Below are 18,350 nucleotides of genomic sequence, written 5' to 3' on the forward strand. Positions count from 1 at the left end.
AGACCTTGAAGTCTCTGCGGGCCACTCACATTCTGGGCGTTCTCAACCGTGCAGCGGACGCGCTCTCATGGCAGGTAACGTTCCGTGGGGAATGGAGACTCCACCCCCACGTAGTCCAGCTGATTTTGGAGAGATTTGGGGAGGCGCAGGTAGACCTGTTCGCCTCCCAAGACCGAGGCTCCCTTCGGCATGGATGCATTGGTGCACAGCTGGCCTCGGGGGCTACGCAAGTATGCATATCCTCTTGTGAGCCTCATTGCACAGACTCTGTGCAAAGTCAGGGAGGTCTTCCGCCAGCAGTGGTAGACACGATCACTCAGGCCAGGGCCCCCTCTACGAGGCGGCTGTATGCCTTGAAGTGGCGTCTTTTCGCTAACCGGTGTTCTTCCCGTGGGGAAGACCCACAGAGATGCACTGTCGGGTCTGTGCTGTCTTTCCTTCAGGAAAGGCTGGAGAGATGGCTGTCTCCCTCTACCCTGAAAGTGTATGTAGCTGCTATAGCAGCTCACCACGATACACTGGATGGGAGACCCTCACGAAAACGTGACCTGATCAACAGGCTCCTCAAAGGCGCAAGGAGGTTGAATCCTCCTAGACCGCGCCTGATCCCCTCTTGGGATCTCTCTGTTGTCCTACCTGCCCTACAGAGAGCCTCCTTTGAGCCCCTGGAGCAGGCCGAGCTCAGCACTCTGTCCCTGAAGACGGCCCTCCTGGTGGCGCTCACTTCCATCAAGAGGGTGGGGGATCTGCAGGCGCTCTCTGTTACCAGCGAATGCCTGGAGTTCGGGCCGGCACACTCTCACGTGATCTTGAGACCCTGGCCCGGTTACGAGCCCAGAGTTCCCACCACTCCTTTTCGGGACCAGGTGGTGAACCTGCAAGCGCTCCTTTCAGAGGAGGAAGACCCGGCCTTGTCATTGCTGTGTCCAGTCCACGCTCTGTGCATCTATCTGGACCGCACGCAGAGCTTTAGATGCTCGGAGCAGCTCTTTGTCTGTTTTGGAGGACAGCAGAAGGGGAAAGCTGTCTCCAAGCAGAGATTAGCCCATTGGATTGTGGATGCCATTTTCCTCGCATACCAGTCTCAGGACTTCCCCTTGGAAGTCCGGGCACACTCCACTAGAGGCGTTGCATCCTCCTGGGCACTGGCAAGTGGGGCCTCTCTTGCAGACATATGCAGAGCTGCGGGTTGGGCTACACCCAATGCCTTTGCAAGGTTTTATTACCTACGCACAGACCCGGTTTCGACCCGAGTGTTATGCGGTAACAGAGGTAGGCCAGTTGGGTGTACCACTTGCATTGCGCCTTTCCCCTTTTTCAAAGGTGACAATGTGCACTTATTGTCTACAACAGTTCCTCGTTCCAGTGAACTCTGGATGCCTCTTTAATTCTTTAGCACTGTTCAGGTGATGAACTTGGCGGAGGAATGACGCCACTAGGCCCAGTACTCGTGGTATTCCCCTTTTCAGGTGAGCTCATGTGCTCGGGCTCAGTGCTCCATGCATGGTGATTCCCCCTTGGTAATCCCATATGATGAGTTTCTACTGTTCAGTTCCCCTTAGTTCCCAATTAATTGCAAGTCTTGAATTCCAAAGAGCACAGAATAACAAGACAGATGTTGAGATGACTATAGGCAAAGCTGTCATACTAGAGGTGGAGCTGTAAAATGGAGGAGGGTGTTAAGTGTAGCTTGCAATCATGCAATGAACAGGCAGCTGAAAAAAATGAATATATGAGGGACCTCTTTAATAGAGTCTGATTTGGTAGTACCATATTGGTAGACGTCAAGATCAGCTGAGCATCAGCTGGTTGTAAGCTTAACTAATGTAACCTGCCTGAAAACACAATGCTTGATTTAATATAACATATTCTAACTATTCACGATTACATAGTTTATGTAATCTATACAGACTCATATTTTGAATATTGTATGTTTGTGGACTATATTGAAAGTCTTGTGTTACCTGTTTTATGCCATTACGTTGTCCAGGTGTATCTAGTTTGTCATTAGGTTCTTGTGTATTTAAGCCCTCATGTTTTCTGTTCTTATTTGCTCTTGTCAATTCATGGCTGTATTGTGAGTAGATAGGTTTTGCTCTTGTTTTTTCTCATTGCTTAGTTATTTGTATTGTTGTCTTTGTATCTTTGTTTAGGAAATCTGCACTTGGATCTAAACACCCCTTTTCTGAGTATCCACATTACAGATTTTATTATTTTGATCTAGCACTGTTTCGTCCCTGATGTCCGCAACCCTATCTGAGCAGACCTGCAATCCATTTTTAGGTCATGATGCATCAGTTAACCAAAAGCATCTGTTCTGTTTATGTAGTCTCTGGTCGTGTTTAAAGGGTTTTGTGTTTAAAATACATACCTGGCCGCATCTGCACCATTACTCATGAGAGTACTGACGAGCAGCTCTTGACCATGTTTAGCAGCAGTGTGAAGAGGTGTATAACTATATTTATCAGCACATTCCACTTCTGCACCTACAAGACAAGAGAAAAACATTACTAAAACATTAATAATAATAATAATGTTAATACAGTTATTTTATTTTTATAGCACCTTTTTAGCAAATTCAACACAAAGTGCTTCACAAAACATAAAATAAAAACACACTTAGTAAAACACAAGGTAAAAACATAAATTCATAAAGTAATAAAAGCAAGTCTATACAAATTATTTTTTAAATGAGACTTAAAAACAGACACCGATTACACAAATCTAGTCTCCCAGGGCAGGTTGTTCCATAATCGTGGGGCCTTTACTACAAATGCTCATCACCTTTAGTTTTACATCTTGATCTTGGAACAGTCAACAGTTCATGTCAAGAAGATCTAAGAGATCTAATTGTTTCATAAAATTTTAAAAGTTCTGCTAAATAATCTGGTGCCAAACCATATAATGCCTTGTAAGTAATTCATAAAATCTTAAAATCAATCCTAAAATGAGTTGGTAGCCAATGCAAAGAAGCTAAAACCGGAGTAATATGATTAAAAGACCTAGTTCATGTCAGAAGTATAGCTGCAGAATTTTGCACTGATTGTAGCCGTGCTAAAGTGCTTTTATTTAGAGTAAAATACAGGGTATTACAACAAAAAAGTGAGATGAGATAAGAGCATGAATAAGCTTCTCTATATTTCTAAAACTCAAAACATCTCTCACCCTGGAAATTTTCCTTACTTGAAAAAACAAGACTGAAGGGGGCCTGGGTAGCTCAGCGAGTAAAGACGCTGACTACCACCCCTGGAGTCACGAGTTCGAATCCAGGGCATGCTGAGTGACTCCAGTCAGGTCTCTTAAGCAACCAAATTGGCCTGGTTGCTAGGGTGGGTAGAGTCACATGGGGTAACCTCCTCGTGGTCGCTATAATGTGGTTCTTGCTCTCGATGGGGTGCGTGGTGAGTTGTGTCTGGATGCCGTGGAGAATAGCGTGAAGCCTCCACACACGCTATGTCTCCGCAGTAATGCACTCTACAAGACAAGTGATAAGATGTGCGGATTGACTGTCTCAGATGCGGAGGCAACTGAAATTTGTCCTCCACCACCCGGATTGAGGCGAGTCACTACGCCAACACTAGGACTTAGAGCGCATTGGGAATTGGGCATTCCAAATTGGGGAGAAAAGAAAAAACAAGACTGAACTAACTTCCTGACAAGATATTCAAAATTTAACTTCGTATCAATATAGACGCCCAGATTTTTCATCATCTGCTGAACATTTGGGACCACCTGACTAAGTACTGGTTCAATTTGTGAATATATGAATATATGTGAATATATAACCTAATATTTCTAAATAGCAGGATTTTTTTAAAAATACAGCCATGTCAGCATTATTCAACCCCTATTGCATGTAGCTGTTTACTAAATATGTGTAGGGCTTTACTGGTTGTTTAGATTAGTGTTACTATCAGAAATAATTAATAATTATTTATTTAGTTATTAATTAATATTTAAATTAATTAATTGAATCTAACTCATTAAAACCTCATATGGGGCTCCAGTAAATGTAGTGTGCTACGTTTATGAGCAAGTTTGGTTATTAGCAATAATTAATAATTATCAAAGATAATTATTAATTATTAAAATCAATAGAGCATTGATGAGAATCAATGTTAGCTTTTTTAATCCTTTAAATCAACAATTATCAAAGATAATCGTTAATTGTTAACATCGATGAAACATTAATTAAAATTAACACTAGCTTATTGATCATTCAAATTCAACAATCATCAAAGATAATTATCAATTATCAAAAATCAATAGAATATTAATAAGGATTAACATTGATGGGGCAACACCCTGGAATCAGGGACTAATAACCAGATAGTAAAACAGTCTCAATATTAGATTATTTTCTTAGGAAAATCGACATCTGAAGAATATTAATTTTCGGGAAAAAAAACAATGAATGAAGGCTTGAATCCGAGCACTGATATCCCATCAGCATGACACAGGTATATGCAAAACAAACCAAAACACTTCTCTTTGTAATATAAACAAAGTTTATTTATGCAGTAATATCAATTAATAATTAATACAATGCAGTCAATAAACTTCCGACTTACAACTACAAACTAAACAGTGATATAATTAGATATGGAAATAAAAATAATCCTATAACACATGAGGGTGTGTGTGTGTGGTTAGTACGAGAGAGAGAGAGAATTAAGTGATGGCCCTAAAGCCAATTTCGCAATCATGGGAGAGAAAGCAGCTGTTAGTTTATCGCTCAGATACGCGGTGGACGGCTTGTAAAAGTCCCGCGTTCTTTGACTCTTTAATGGATAACTCAGTTTGCCGGTTTCACCCACGATGGCGAAAATGTCCAATTTGGTTGGACCACAATACAGCAAATCAAATTCGTGATAATTAATACCCTGAGTATTAATAATGAGCGGACATGGCGGTCTGTAAACTGTACAAGCAAAAACCTTGAAACACAAGAATAACACACTATAATATTCTATCTCTGCCCAGACGTAAACCTCTTACTTGAATTGCATGAGGACAGAATGTGTGTTCATCCGTACTTTAATTCCGACCCGGTTCCTTGAGGCTCGGGTGATGATGGGAGGCCGTTTCCTCGCTCTGTTGGCGGGCACGGCTGTTGATTCTCGACGGGCTGGCGGAGAACTCAGAAATGTCGACTTGATTGAAGATGGAAGAGAAATCTTTAATCTCTTCACTTCTGCAGGCAAACGGATGAAGATGCAGATTGCTCGGCGGTCTCCTTCAGATCCGTTAGAGTGTTCAGTGGAACACAGAGTAATCTCAACTCGTCCAGCGAGATGGAGATTGTATGGCCACAGTTTCAAGTCGGACGTTACTTCCTTGTGCCACGAGGTTGCACCTGAGAGCAGCGATGAGCTGCGTCTACACACTGCAAACAAAGTTGCTGGAAGCAAATCCCGGAAGCATTTCAGAGGTATTCAACTCCTGATGATGTCATGGTTTGAGGTGCGTTCTGTTGTGTGCCTCATCCAATAGGAGTTGAGAGTACGATCCTTTAGTGAGCAAGGCTTCATGGGATTTGTAGTCTGTTTTGGACTCCCTTTGTTTGATTTTGGCGTGATTTTTATCAGTATAATTTACGACTTGGAATGTGGGGGCTTGAGTTAGGTTTTTACGACTGTATTAGGCCTGCCTTTGTCTTCTATCTGAATACATGAGGCCCAACATATGTAAGGCTACACAAGTAATTGTTTTAAAACAAAATTAAGTCATCAATCTGCAATGGCACTTATTTAAGTTTTAAAATTTAAATTTAGCATTGTAAGCAAAAATATATTTCTATGCAAAAAATGCAATTAAAAATAAACTGTCTCAAAAGCTAATAGAGGAGATTATTTCATTACACAAGAAAGGTCATGGCTAAAAGTACATTTCCAAGGTACTTCAATTTCCAATAGACAAAGTTGGCAGCACCATTCATAAATTTTTTAAATATGGTACAACAGCAACCTTCTTGGGATGTGGAAGAAAGCAAAACTTCACCAAGGGAAATGTTGACTTGAATATTCAAGAAGTAATTAGGAAAGACCTGTGGAGTCCTGGAAGGATGTATAGACGTATGACACTAAACTGAAAATGAGTTTTAGACCCATGGGTCAGCAGTATGTCTGGAGTAAGATGACAAGGTGATGACAAGAGAGACACCATCCCCACAGTCAAGCATGGAGGTGGGTCAGTCCTGTTTTGCGGCTGCAGGAAACGGCTATCCTGACTATGTGACTGACACCATGGATTCTTTCAGGTATCAGGCCATTTTCACATGAAAAATGTGATGCCTTCAGTGTTTAATTGAAGCTCGGTGATCACAGGACTTTTTTAATTTTTTTATTTTTTTATCATCATGATGGCGCCGCGGATGGCTGTCTCGGTGTGGAACTCCTCAGTTCTTTTGTTGTTTTTGTTTATTTGTCCTGTGTTTAGTAATCTTTTTCCGGTTAGTTTTAACAGAGACGAACTGCTGAACGTTCGACAGCACATACCAGACAATCTTTTCCCGGTTTTCGAATATTCAGATGTTTTGCTAGACATTTTAGTTGGAGGCGCAGCTCTGCTGTTCAAGAGACGCAGGCGAGGGAGACGAGCCGGTGCGCTGGTCAAACTCCGTCGGCATGGATTTCGAACAGCGCTGCCGAGTATTCACTTAGCAAATCTCTGCTCTCTTCCTAACAAAACGGATGAACTACATCTCCTCACCTGCACAAACAAGGACTTTTCAACCTCTGCTGCCTTGTGCTTCACAGAAACCTGGCTGAGTGAAGCCATTCTGGACAGCGCATTACATCTGCCGGGCTTCCAGCTGTTCAGAGCGGATCGCATCACGGAGTTAACGGGGAAAACGAGAGGCGGTGGAACATGATTTTATATCAATAAAGTTGGTGTGCAGATGTAACAACGTTAAAGAGGATGTGCTGTCCTAATTTGGAAGCACTCTTTATTAACTGTACACCTTTCTACTCACCGCGGGAGTTTTCCTCGTTTATTCTGGTGAGTGTGTATATCGCGCCAACTGCGTGTTTGAACACAGCGCTGCAACAGCTGGCTGATCAGATCACAGACATGGAACAACAATACCCAGACTCAGTTATTATTATTCTTGGGGATTTAACAAAGCAAATTTCACACGTGAACTGCCCAAATACAAACAGCACATCAAATGCCCCACCAGAGACAGGAACATACTGGATCATTGTTACACAACATTAAGGATACATATCGCTCTGTCCCTAGAGCAGCTTTGGGACTCTCTGATCAATGTCTGGTTCATCTTCTTCCAACCTACAGGTAGAAATTAAAATCAACCAAGCCAGTAGTAAGGACTGTAAAGAGATGGACCAATAAAGCAGAGCGGGAACTACAAGCCTGCTTCGATTGCACAGATTGGAGTGTTTTTGAGGCTGCAGCCACAGACCTGGACGAGCTCACAGATACTATTACATCATATATCAGTTTCTGTGAGAATATGTGCATACCTACTGGGACTTATTTAAAGTTCAACAATGACAAACCGTGGTTTACAGCAGAGCTCAGGCAGCTTCGTCAGGCCAAAGAGGATGCTTACAGGGGTGGGGATAAAGTCTTGGATAAAGTCAAGCCAGGAACACACTGAACAGGGAAAGGGAGTGACTAAAAGAAGATACTCTGAGAAGCTGAAAAACAAGTTTTCAGCTAACGACCCAGCATCAGTGTGGAGTGGCATGAAACAATCAGTGTGGAGTGGCAGGACTCCTACTCCCAACCCTGTAGGGAACCAACAACTGGCTGACAACCAGAATGTGTTCTACTGCAGATTTGAAAGGCCCAATCTCACACCCCACACCCACTCTGACCTTCACTTCACACAAACACCAACACCTCCTGCAACCCCCCTCCTCTCCCCTCCTGCTACTCAACCTGCACTTAAGATCTGTGAAGATGATGTGAGCCGTGTCTTTTGGAAACAAAAGACAAGGAAGGCTTCAGGCCCAGATGGCATCTCACCAGCGTGTCTTCGATCCTGTGCTAACCAGCTGGCCCATATCTTCACACAGATCTTCAATATATCACTGGAGCAGTGTGAAGTCCCATGCTGCTTCAAATGCTCAATAATTATTCCTGTCTCAAAGAAACCAAAAATCACAGGACTTAATGTCTACAGACCTGTCACCCTGATGTCTGTGGTCATGAAATAATTTGAGAGACTGGTGTTGGCCCACCTGAAGAACATCACTAGACCCTTTCTAGATCCCCTTCAATTTGCTTATCGAGCAAACAGGTCTGTGGATGATGCAGTCAACATAGGATTGCATCATATCCTGCAACATCTGGACAGACCAGGGACATATGCAAGGATCCTTTTTGTGGACTTCAGTTCGGCTTTCAACACCATCATCCAAGCTATACTCCAGAATAAATTACACCAACTCTTTGTTCCCATGTCTATTTGTCAGTGGATTACCAGCTTTCTGACGGACAGGCAGCAGCTTGTGAGACAGGGGAAACTCACTTCCAGCACCTGTACAATCAGCATTGGTGCCCCCCAGGGATATGTGCTCTCCCCACTACTCTTCTCCCTCTACACCAATGACTGCATCGCCAAGGGCCCCTCTGTCAAGCTCCTGAAGTTTGCAGATGACACCACTGTCATCGGCCTCATCCGAGATGACGATGAGTCTGCATACAGAAGGGAGGTTGAACAGCTGGCTGTCTGGTGCAGTCCAAACAACCTTGAGCTGAACACGCTCAAAACGGTGGAGATCATTGTGGACTTTAGGAGAAACACCCCAACACTGACCCCCTCACCATTCTAAACAGCACTGTGGCAGCAGTGGAGTCATTCAGGTTCCTGGGCACTACCATCTCACAGGACCTGAAGTGGGAGACCTACATTGACTCCATTGTGAAAAAGGCCCAGCAGAGGTTGTACTTCCTTCGCCAGCTGAGGAAATTCAACCTGCCACAGGCGCTACTGATACAGTTTTACTTAGCAGTCATTGAGTCGGTCCTCTGCATTTCAATAAATGTCTGGTTTGGTTCAGCTACAAAATCAGACATCAGAAGACTACAAAGGACAGTTCGGACTGCTGAGAGGATTATTGGTTGCCCCCTGCCCCCCCCCCCAAGAACTATACACTTCCAGAGTGAGGAAAAAGGCTGGAAAAATCACTCTGGACCCCACTCACCCTGCCCACTACCTTTTCGAACTGTTGCCTTCTGGCCGACGCTTCAAAGCTCTGAGCACCAGAACTATCAGGCACAGGAACAGTTTTTTTCCCTCAGGCTATTCATCTCATCAACAGTTAAACTGCCCCACTGAGCAATAACTATGTGCAATACACAGTTTAATCTTTTTTATATTTATCCAATACATCCAACCTCTTCTGCCATTTTATTCCTCTGAAAAAAAAACAAAAAAAAACATTTGCACTGTACATAACAGATCGTATTAGATTTGCACTACCCATGTGTATGTGTGTATGTATGTATGTGTGTGTCTGAACGTATGCGTATAATTATTTTTTATTTTTTATTATTATCTATGTCTTGCTGCTGTTTTTGTATTGTTGTACACTGGAAGCTCCTGTCACCAAAACAAATTCCTTGTATGTGTTAGCATACTTGGCAATAAAGCTGATTCTGATTCTCATTCTGATACATCCAAGTTATCCAAATCTGGTTCAGGGTTAGGTCGTGGAATGTCCTTAAATGGCCCTTTTAGTCCATTATTAAAATCCCATTGCAAACCTTTGTTGGGATTCCAAGGAAGCAGTGGCAGCACAGAAACCAAAGAATGTCAATGAGCTGGAAGCTTTTGCTCATGAGAAATGTGTAAAAATTCTAATAGAGAGGTGTCCGAAGCCTGAGAACACTACCTGAAACATTTATTTGCTGTTATTAAGGATAAAGGATGCTCCACAAATGCTTGACTTTGGGGGTTGAATATTTTTGACATGACATTTGTGGAGAGAATTAGTTATTTTTTATTTTAAATTTGGGTAAACTGAACTCTTTGTTCTCAAAATCACTCAAATGTGTATTAAAAACTTACTTTGACTGTTTAATGAGGTTTTAGTTGATGTGTTTTAATTCATATCACCAGAATGTATTGCTGGTCAGGGGGGTTGAATAATTTTGATTGCAACTGTTGATATAAATAAAAACAAATCTATTCTAGAATAAATCTTATGGACTGATGAAAAGAATGTGTCCATCTACCCAATGGGTTCAAAAGTCTCCAAATATCTGTAAGACCAAGATTTTTTACACATACTGTGAAGCGTCAATGTTGCTTTGGGGGGCTTACACACTTTTGCTTCACTATGATCAAGGACTGAGTCCATCAGGAGATTAAAGTCTCCTCCCAATATTATATCATGAGGGGTGCCAGCAGTCTGCAACATCCCTTCAAGATCTTTAAAAAGCCCTGATCCTCAGAGTTAGGTGCATACATATTAGCCAAAATCAACCTTTGCCCCTGAATTTCTGCTAAAACAATAACGACTCTTCCTAATTTATCATTAATCTGTTTGAGACATTTGTAGATGAATTGTAGATGTTTACTTATCAATGTAATGACTCCCCTACTCTTGAGCCAGCACTAAAGAAAACATGTCCACCCCACATCTTCACAAATTTTTCAGCTTCCTGCGGGGAAGATGCATTTCTTGAAGAAACACTATATCATATTTCTTATGTTTAAGAAAATAAATACCCTTCCTTCTTTTTATGGGGTACCCCAACCCATTCACATTCCACGTGGAGAGAGACAATCCACTCATATTAACATTTTACATTTTGACATATTAGAAAAAACAGATTGTGTATCAAAAATAAAATTATAAAGACCACATTCTCCATTAGTGCATCAAACAACCCCCGAACAGAAAAAAGAAAAACGTGCGCATTAACCACGACAGCGCCAACCGCCGTCCATCCCTCTAAACACAAACAGTCCATGTGCGCCTATGAGAGTCCCTGAGACAACTTTGCCATCGGATTGCTCAAGACCGGTGCTTCAATACAAATTTTGTGAGACAGAATTACACAGCAAAAAATAGTCTATAAAACAAACTCCAGCCAATAAATGGAATAAACACAAAAAACTTGTATATTCATCCTAGAGGAAACAGTACAAACAAACAAACAAAAGACATAAAAGTTTTGGGCCTCATGTATTCAGATAGAAGACAAAGGCAGGCCTAACACAGTCGTAAAAACCTAACTCAGGCCCCCACATACCAGGTCGTAAATCTTACTGATAAAAATCATGCCAAAATCAAACAAAGGGAGTCCAAAACAGACTACAAATCCCATGAAGCCTTGCTCATTAAAGGATCAAACTCTCAACTCCTATTGGATGAGGCACACAACAGAACATCCCACAAACCATGACATCATCAGGAGTAAAAAATACCTCTGAAATGCTTCCGGGATTTGCTTCCAGCAACTATGTTCACTGTGTATAGATGTAGCTCATCGCTGCTCTCAGATGCAACCTCGTGGCACAAGGAAGTAACGTCCGACTTGAAACTGTGGCCATACAATCTCCATCTCACTGGACGAGTTGAGATTACTCTGTTTTCAACCAAACACTCTAACAGATCCGAAGGAGACCGCTGAGCACTCCGCATCTTCATCCGTTTGCCTGCAGAAGTGAAGAGATTAAAGATTTCTCTTCCATCTTCAATCAAGTCGACATTTCTGATTTCTCCGACAGCCCGCCGAGAAACAGTCAGCCGTACACCGGCCGACAGAGCGAGGAAACGGCCTCCCGTCATCACCCGAGCCTCAAGGAACCGGGTCGGATTTAAAGGACGGATGAACACACATTCTGCATCCTCATGCGATTCAAGTAAGAGATTTACGTCTGGGCAGAGATAGAATATTATAGTGTGTTATTCTTGTGTTTCAAGGTTTTTGCTTGTACAGTTTACAGACCGCCATGTCCGCTCATTATTAATACTCAGGGTATTAATTATCACGAATTTGTTTTGCTGTATTGTGGTCCAACCAAATTGGACTGTTGTGCATTTTTGCCATCGCGGGTGAGACCGACAAACTGTTTTGATCCATTAAGAGTCAAAGAACACGGGACTGTTTACGAGCCGTCCACCGCGTCTCTGAGTGATAAACTAACAGCTGCTTTCTCTCCCACGATCGCGAAATCGGCTTTAGGGCCGTCACTTTATTCTTTCTCTCTCTCTCGTACTAACCACACACACACACACACTCACACACACACACACACACACACACACACACACCTTATGTGTTATAGGATTATTTTAGTTTCCATATCTAATCATATCACTGTTTAGTTTGTAGTTGTAAGTCGGAAGTTTATTGACTGCATTGTATTAATTATTAATTGATATTACTGCATAAAAAAACTTTGTTTATATTACAAAGAGAAGTGTTTTGGTTTGTTTTGCATATGCCTGTGTCATGCTGACGGAATGTCAGTGCTCGGATTCAAACCTTCATTCATTGTTTTTTTTCCCGAAAATCGATATTCTTCGGATGTCGATTTTCCTAAGAAAACAATCTAATATTGAGACTGTTTTAATATTCGATTATTAGTCCCTGATTCCAGGGTGGTGCCCCGTCAATGTTAATCCTTATTAATATTCTATTGATTTTTGATAATTGATAATTATCTTTGATGATTGTTGAATTTGAATGATCAATAAGCTAGTGTTAATTTTAATTAATGTTTCATCGATGTTAACAATTAACGATTATCTTTGATAATTGTTGATTTAAAGGATTAAAAAAAGCTAACATTGATTCTCATCAATTTTCTATTGATTTTAATAATTAATAATTATCTTTGATAATTATTAATAATTGGCAATAACCAAACCCGCTCCTAAACATAGCACACTACATTTACTGGAGCCCCATATGAGGTTTTAATGAGTTAGATTCAATTAATTAATTTAAATATTAATTAATAACTAAAGAAATAATTATTAATTATTTCTGATAGTAACACTGTTCTAAACAACCCGTAAAGCCCTACAAAAGGAAGGGGCTGTTCAGTTCTTCGGGCAGTCAAACAAATGTTCAGTAAACTAGCCCATTCGGCCGATGCGTGAGTACAACAAAAGACCCAAACACTCCAATGTCCTGCAAGAGATATTCCACAAAACAAACTCCAGGCCACAGGAGGCATAAGCACCAAAAACGTGCAGATTTATCCACAAGCTGTCCCGAAGAAATGATATTACACAAAACAAACTCTAGCCACTTGGCGGAACCAGCACAAAAAGAAACAAAAAAAGGCGCCCAGCTTCCTCGGACAGTCAAGTGAATGTTCAGTGAGTCAGACCCACTAAACAGCAACATGAAAGTCACCAAAAGGCTTACTCACTCCAATTTTTTTATGTAGGACAGTGCTTGCTGTGGGCATGTAAATTCTCTACGTCCATCCTTATTATCTATTCTCAATTTGGCCGGAAACATCAGAGCAAAAGCGACCTTCCGTTGATGTAAGAGTTTCTTGCATTCCTTGAATCGATCACGTTTCTCTCGTCAAACTCGCAAAGTCTGGGAACAAGAAAATGTTGTGGTTCTTCCAAGAAAGCCTTCCTTTATTCCTCGCCTCGCGTAACACAAGATCTTTATCGAATGATCTCAAAAATGTGGATCTCCCTCAGCGGATCTCTGAGCCGGCACTGTGTGAGCTCGCTCGATTTCCAGCTTATGGCCTGTTATGTCGAGCAGACTCGGGAACAGCTTGTCTAGGAATTTTACCATATCTCGGCCATCCTCATACTCAGGAATTCCAACAATTTGGATTTTGTCTCTGATTTTCTGTTGCACTAATATCCTCTCAAGCTAAACTACATTGATAGGAGGATAAATACCCATTAATGAATTAATAGGTAGACCCAAAAGGAATTAGCTGAAAAATGGGTGTGGTCATCAGAACAGTTCTACTATTATATTTTAGAACTTCTGAAAATTATGACTAAAACCTATCCTTTCTTTCAGAGTGCGGGAGTGTGCAGGCAGTTTGACGAGGTTTTCAATAAAAAATGTAACCGAGGGCAGCGTTATATTGCCATGTGAGGACCAAATTAAATTGCTTGAACGATCCCCTGAGAACTGTGGTGAATGTTCTGAATTATGTTCTGTGCTAATTTTCCTGAATAATAAAGTTTTTTCTCCATCCCTATCCACACAAGATAACCAATTCTGTTTTGAATTAAAAATGTTTTAGGTCAAATGCGAATAGGATACCACAGGGATGGACTAAATTCCGAGCCTACCATGTTTTTTTGTGGAACTTTTGAGTAATTTAGCTTTCGTACCGCCATGTGGTAGGGATCTCATCTAATGCTCTAATAAATTGTTCTTGTGTTTACTGAGTCAGACTGCCTGTGAGATAGATGTTAAGCCTTACTTCTCCTTTAAACTGGAAATGTACACAAAGTGTCCAAAGCATAAAACCGGCCTTGTTAAACAGTATCTCTTATACCTCTAATATGTGCCTACCCCGGGGGCTGATTTTGATCAGCAGGCAATAAAGGAATTTTACAGGTACCAAAAAACAACAACTAGAGCTTTATATTATCATTTTCCTAAGTACAGGGTACTGCAGACCCTGTATAATTGTTTAGGCTGATAAACCTTAGTCACATTCAATTGGTGTTCTAGAAATATGAGATCTCCAATCCTATTCTTACAGCAGCTAATGAGCTACAAAAAATGACAGATAAATAAAACTGGACTGGAGAATGACATTCTGCATTTGAGCAATTCAAATTGGCTTTCTCAACTGGACTGTCTTGCCCTGCAAGATTATTCAAATTGCTCGATCTACACAATTCTGAGAAAGAGGGGTTCATGTCCGTGGTTCTAACCAAACCCCATGGTGGCTGACATCGCCCAAATGCATACTCTTCAAAATGATTAGACACTGTTGGATGGGGAATGCCACAGTGCCTACGTTTAGTAGCTGCTGCCATCAAAGCTGTGTTGTCATGTTTAAACTTGGTGGCATTCCACCCATCAAATTTGCATTTTCCCCATGCAGTTCACACTCTGCTGACGCAATCAAAAATGTTCTCCTAAACAACCTTAAGGTTTTCTTATGGCGACAGGAAAACCAATTGCATTTTAAAGTAATAAACTGCTAAAGAATCTGTTATTTCCTAAAGAAAATGAGATCCGTAAGTGTGCACCCTTCACGAAGGAGCAGTGATCAATTTCAAAAGGAAACTAATTTGCAGATTCTTTAAAAGAAATGCATGGTATTCAAATGTCGACCAACGCCTGGTTTTACTTTTACATTCCCGATTTCCAAAAATGCGCAACAACCATCAAAACTGGTTGAAATTCAAAGCATGCAAACTGACCAGGAAACAAAGTCTTGGTCAGAGGAGGGTGTGAGAGTGAGGTGTGTGAGAATGAAAGTGTAGATGAAGGGACACTAAGGCAAACAAGCAATTTTTTTGCCAAACCAATTTGCCAAAACAGCTTAATCCAAATTTTGAAAAAATGGGCCCATGGGGCAGAACATGCCTCAAAAAATTGGCTAATAATGATATTGATTGAGACATCCTGGGTTGCTCCAGGATTTACAGCAGTGGCAGAGAGATTGTTTTGTTTTTTTACAACTGTCACATATGCGCATAACGTGGGGAGAAGTAGTAAGCAATCTTACTTTGTCCACCCCTCCTGATTTTTCTTTTCAGGACATTATGATAGACTTTATTGAGCTAAAATTGTATCAAGAGAATAAATATTGTCTTGTGATTTTGTTGAGATGTTTTATAAGTGGGCTGAGTGTTTCCCATGTAGAAAGGCCGATGCTACAACAGTGGCGAAGTCACTCCAAAATGGGGAGTACTTAAAAAATGTACTTCTGACAATGGCATTCACTTTGTATATAAAGTGAATACTGAATTGGCAAAGGGATTGAGAATAAATGTGAAAACTCACTTTGCCTACCACCCTCTAAATGGAGGAGCAGTGGAAAAAAGTTAATCAGACTGCAAAAACCTTACTGGCCATGTGAGCTTAAACGGGAGCTTGGACAGCCCTCAGTCCACATAAACTTTTCACAGATTGCTGATGTGAGGGGGAATAAAATCTCCTCCCCAGGAGAGTTTTGCGGGGCCAAACGAACAGATGGAAAATTATACAGTATGTTGTTTTTAACCAGATCAAAGCAATTCATTCACAGGTTCAGGCTGCATCACCAGCCCAATTAAATTTGCATGAACCAGGGCAGTGATTCCAGGTGATTGACCTCTGAAGCAAGGTGTGGCACTGTCCAAGGTGGTTGGGTCCATATGAAATTATCCTGACCACAAATACAGCAGTAAAGATCGCTGAACGTGACACCTGGATTCACGTGTCATTGCAAGCCCCATCAAACCCGATAAAATTCAAAGACTATAAGCCAACCGGTACAGAATGGTACCTGGCGAAGTCTGAACATCTGCACGGTCTGTGGAGTCGTCCAGATAATCAGCGCACCTGGGAGCAGATGTGGGCCAGCAGGTGGTTCAAGTTCACCATTGGATTTGTTGTATTCATTTGAGTGTTGCTATTGATAATTGTGTTGCCTTTATCAGATCCAACTGTTGTTCTCATTCAGAGTAAAAGAGAAGAGCTTGTTCATTGTGACCACTCGTCTAATACCAAACAGCATCACTATGACCTAAATTTGTTTTGTAAGTATGAAATTACACCGCTAAGAACCATGCTCCACAAAAAAATTATGCATGTGCACACATATCCTTCGCAACAGCATAACCATATCCGTTGTTTCCTGAACCCGTAGGTGATTATGAACGACGCTGTGTCCCGAGTCACATACCTGCACCAGGATCAAATTGCTGGTGATGTATTGTTTCAAAAGGGGCGATGAGTTGCCCGAATGTAACCATAACGACTAGACGAGGCACAGGACTAGAGACTCAAAGGGATAAGAAAGTTTGGCACAAAGGGATAACGTTTGCACAAAGGGATAAAATTCTTGGGAATTCTTAGGGGTTGCAAGAATATCAATAATGTAACTCGTGAACCAACCATTGAAATGGGAGACCATGACTAGCAGGGTGAATCAATTACTCGATTATTATTGGTTGTGCGGACAGACAGCCTACCAAGCATTACCAGAATCTTAGAAAGGTGTTTGTGCTTTAGTCAAACTTAGAGCAAGAATTAGAGTGGTGTATGTGGAGACAGTGTGAAAGAAACGTGCCTTAGAACGACAAAAAGATGATCCTTGGTGAAGACATGATATAGCCGATATCCCGCTAGAACATCATATGACTGATCAATCGTCCCAGTTTTGGAAGGCTTTCCTAATCCATTATGCGGTTACCGATTCGATGAATTGGATTAACAAAATCCATTACGAACTGTATCGTTTTGTGAACGACACTAAATTGGCTATAACACTTCTGAAAATGGAAATAGGTTACCTCTGACAAATTACTTGAAAATTGAATGATATTAGATGGAATTCTGGCTGAAGGAGGAGGTGTGTGGGTACAAAATTGGAAAATAATGTTGCACATTTGTTCCAGCGTATGATGCAGATAGAAGCAAAATATCTAGAGTGTTGGAGGATAGGAAAAAGCTGCAAGATGATTTATGGCAGGATGAACAGTCTGAGAAACCCAACTATTCATGGGATTGGTTAACAAAGTTCTTTCATAATATGTTTGGTAATGTACTTGGACCGATATATAAGTTTTTGATGCCAGTATTGCTAACCTTCTTTATTGCAGGCATTGTAATCATTTGGGGAAAATGATGAATGAAACCATGAAGAGTAAAGAGGGACAGTATGTTCAGTTAGGTCCTATAGCTATGAGGCAAGAGAATGATTTTGACATTTGGATGGATAAGAGAGAGAAGGATGTTGTGTATGAGATAATGTCTGGAGGGGTAAGAGAGGAAACTGTTTAAGGTTAGGTAATCGATAAATTGATTGACAATCGTGTAATAATTATCGAAGGGGGGATAGTGATAGCAATTTTTGAAATAAATATGAAAGGTAGCTGAGAAGGGGAACAAAAGAACAGTCAGTGCAAGATTATTATTTTAAGAGGAACTGAAAATGCGAACCTAACATTGTTGAACTCTATGTACTGGAATATGCAGCTAACGATGATGGGAATTTTCATCATACTCTCTTTTAATAACTATATTTCATAATGTTGATCTCTTGCTAAGATAATTAGCTAATTCTAACCAACCTATATCCAATCAGAATAAAGTAAACAAGTATCAGGAGAGATCACGTAATATCATCTATAAAAGCTTGTGTTTAACTTTTCTTGGGTGAGTTCCACAGCTGCGTCTAATGGAACTAATAAATAAGCAAAGCAGAA

General features: G+C 41.1%; 1 protein-coding gene across 4 annotated transcripts in view; it reads right to left on the reverse strand.

Moving 5' to 3' along the window:
• The window catches only part of LOC127428309 (serine/threonine-protein phosphatase 6 regulatory ankyrin repeat subunit C-like), a 135,452-nt gene that overhangs the window by 50,484 nt on the left and 66,618 nt on the right, over nt 1-18,350 (reverse strand). For all 4 annotated transcript variants that reach the window (XR_007895074.1, XM_051676600.1, XM_051676599.1 and 1 more), the window contains exons 10-11: nt 11,408-11,638; nt 2,372-2,486 (exon numbers count right to left, since the gene is read on the reverse strand). Coding sequence is in view for 3 of the 4 variants with exons in the window: in XM_051676600.1 (XP_051532560.1) it covers nt 2,372-2,486; nt 11,408-11,638 (346 nt within the window). In the remaining variant the exon portion in view is untranslated. The remainder of the gene's footprint in view (nt 1-2,371; nt 2,487-11,407; nt 11,639-18,350) is intronic.

This window comes from Myxocyprinus asiaticus, chromosome 37, assembly GCF_019703515.2.
Source record: "Myxocyprinus asiaticus isolate MX2 ecotype Aquarium Trade chromosome 37, UBuf_Myxa_2, whole genome shotgun sequence".
In the NCBI taxonomy this organism is placed as follows: Eukaryota; Metazoa; Chordata; class Actinopteri; order Cypriniformes; family Catostomidae; genus Myxocyprinus; species Myxocyprinus asiaticus.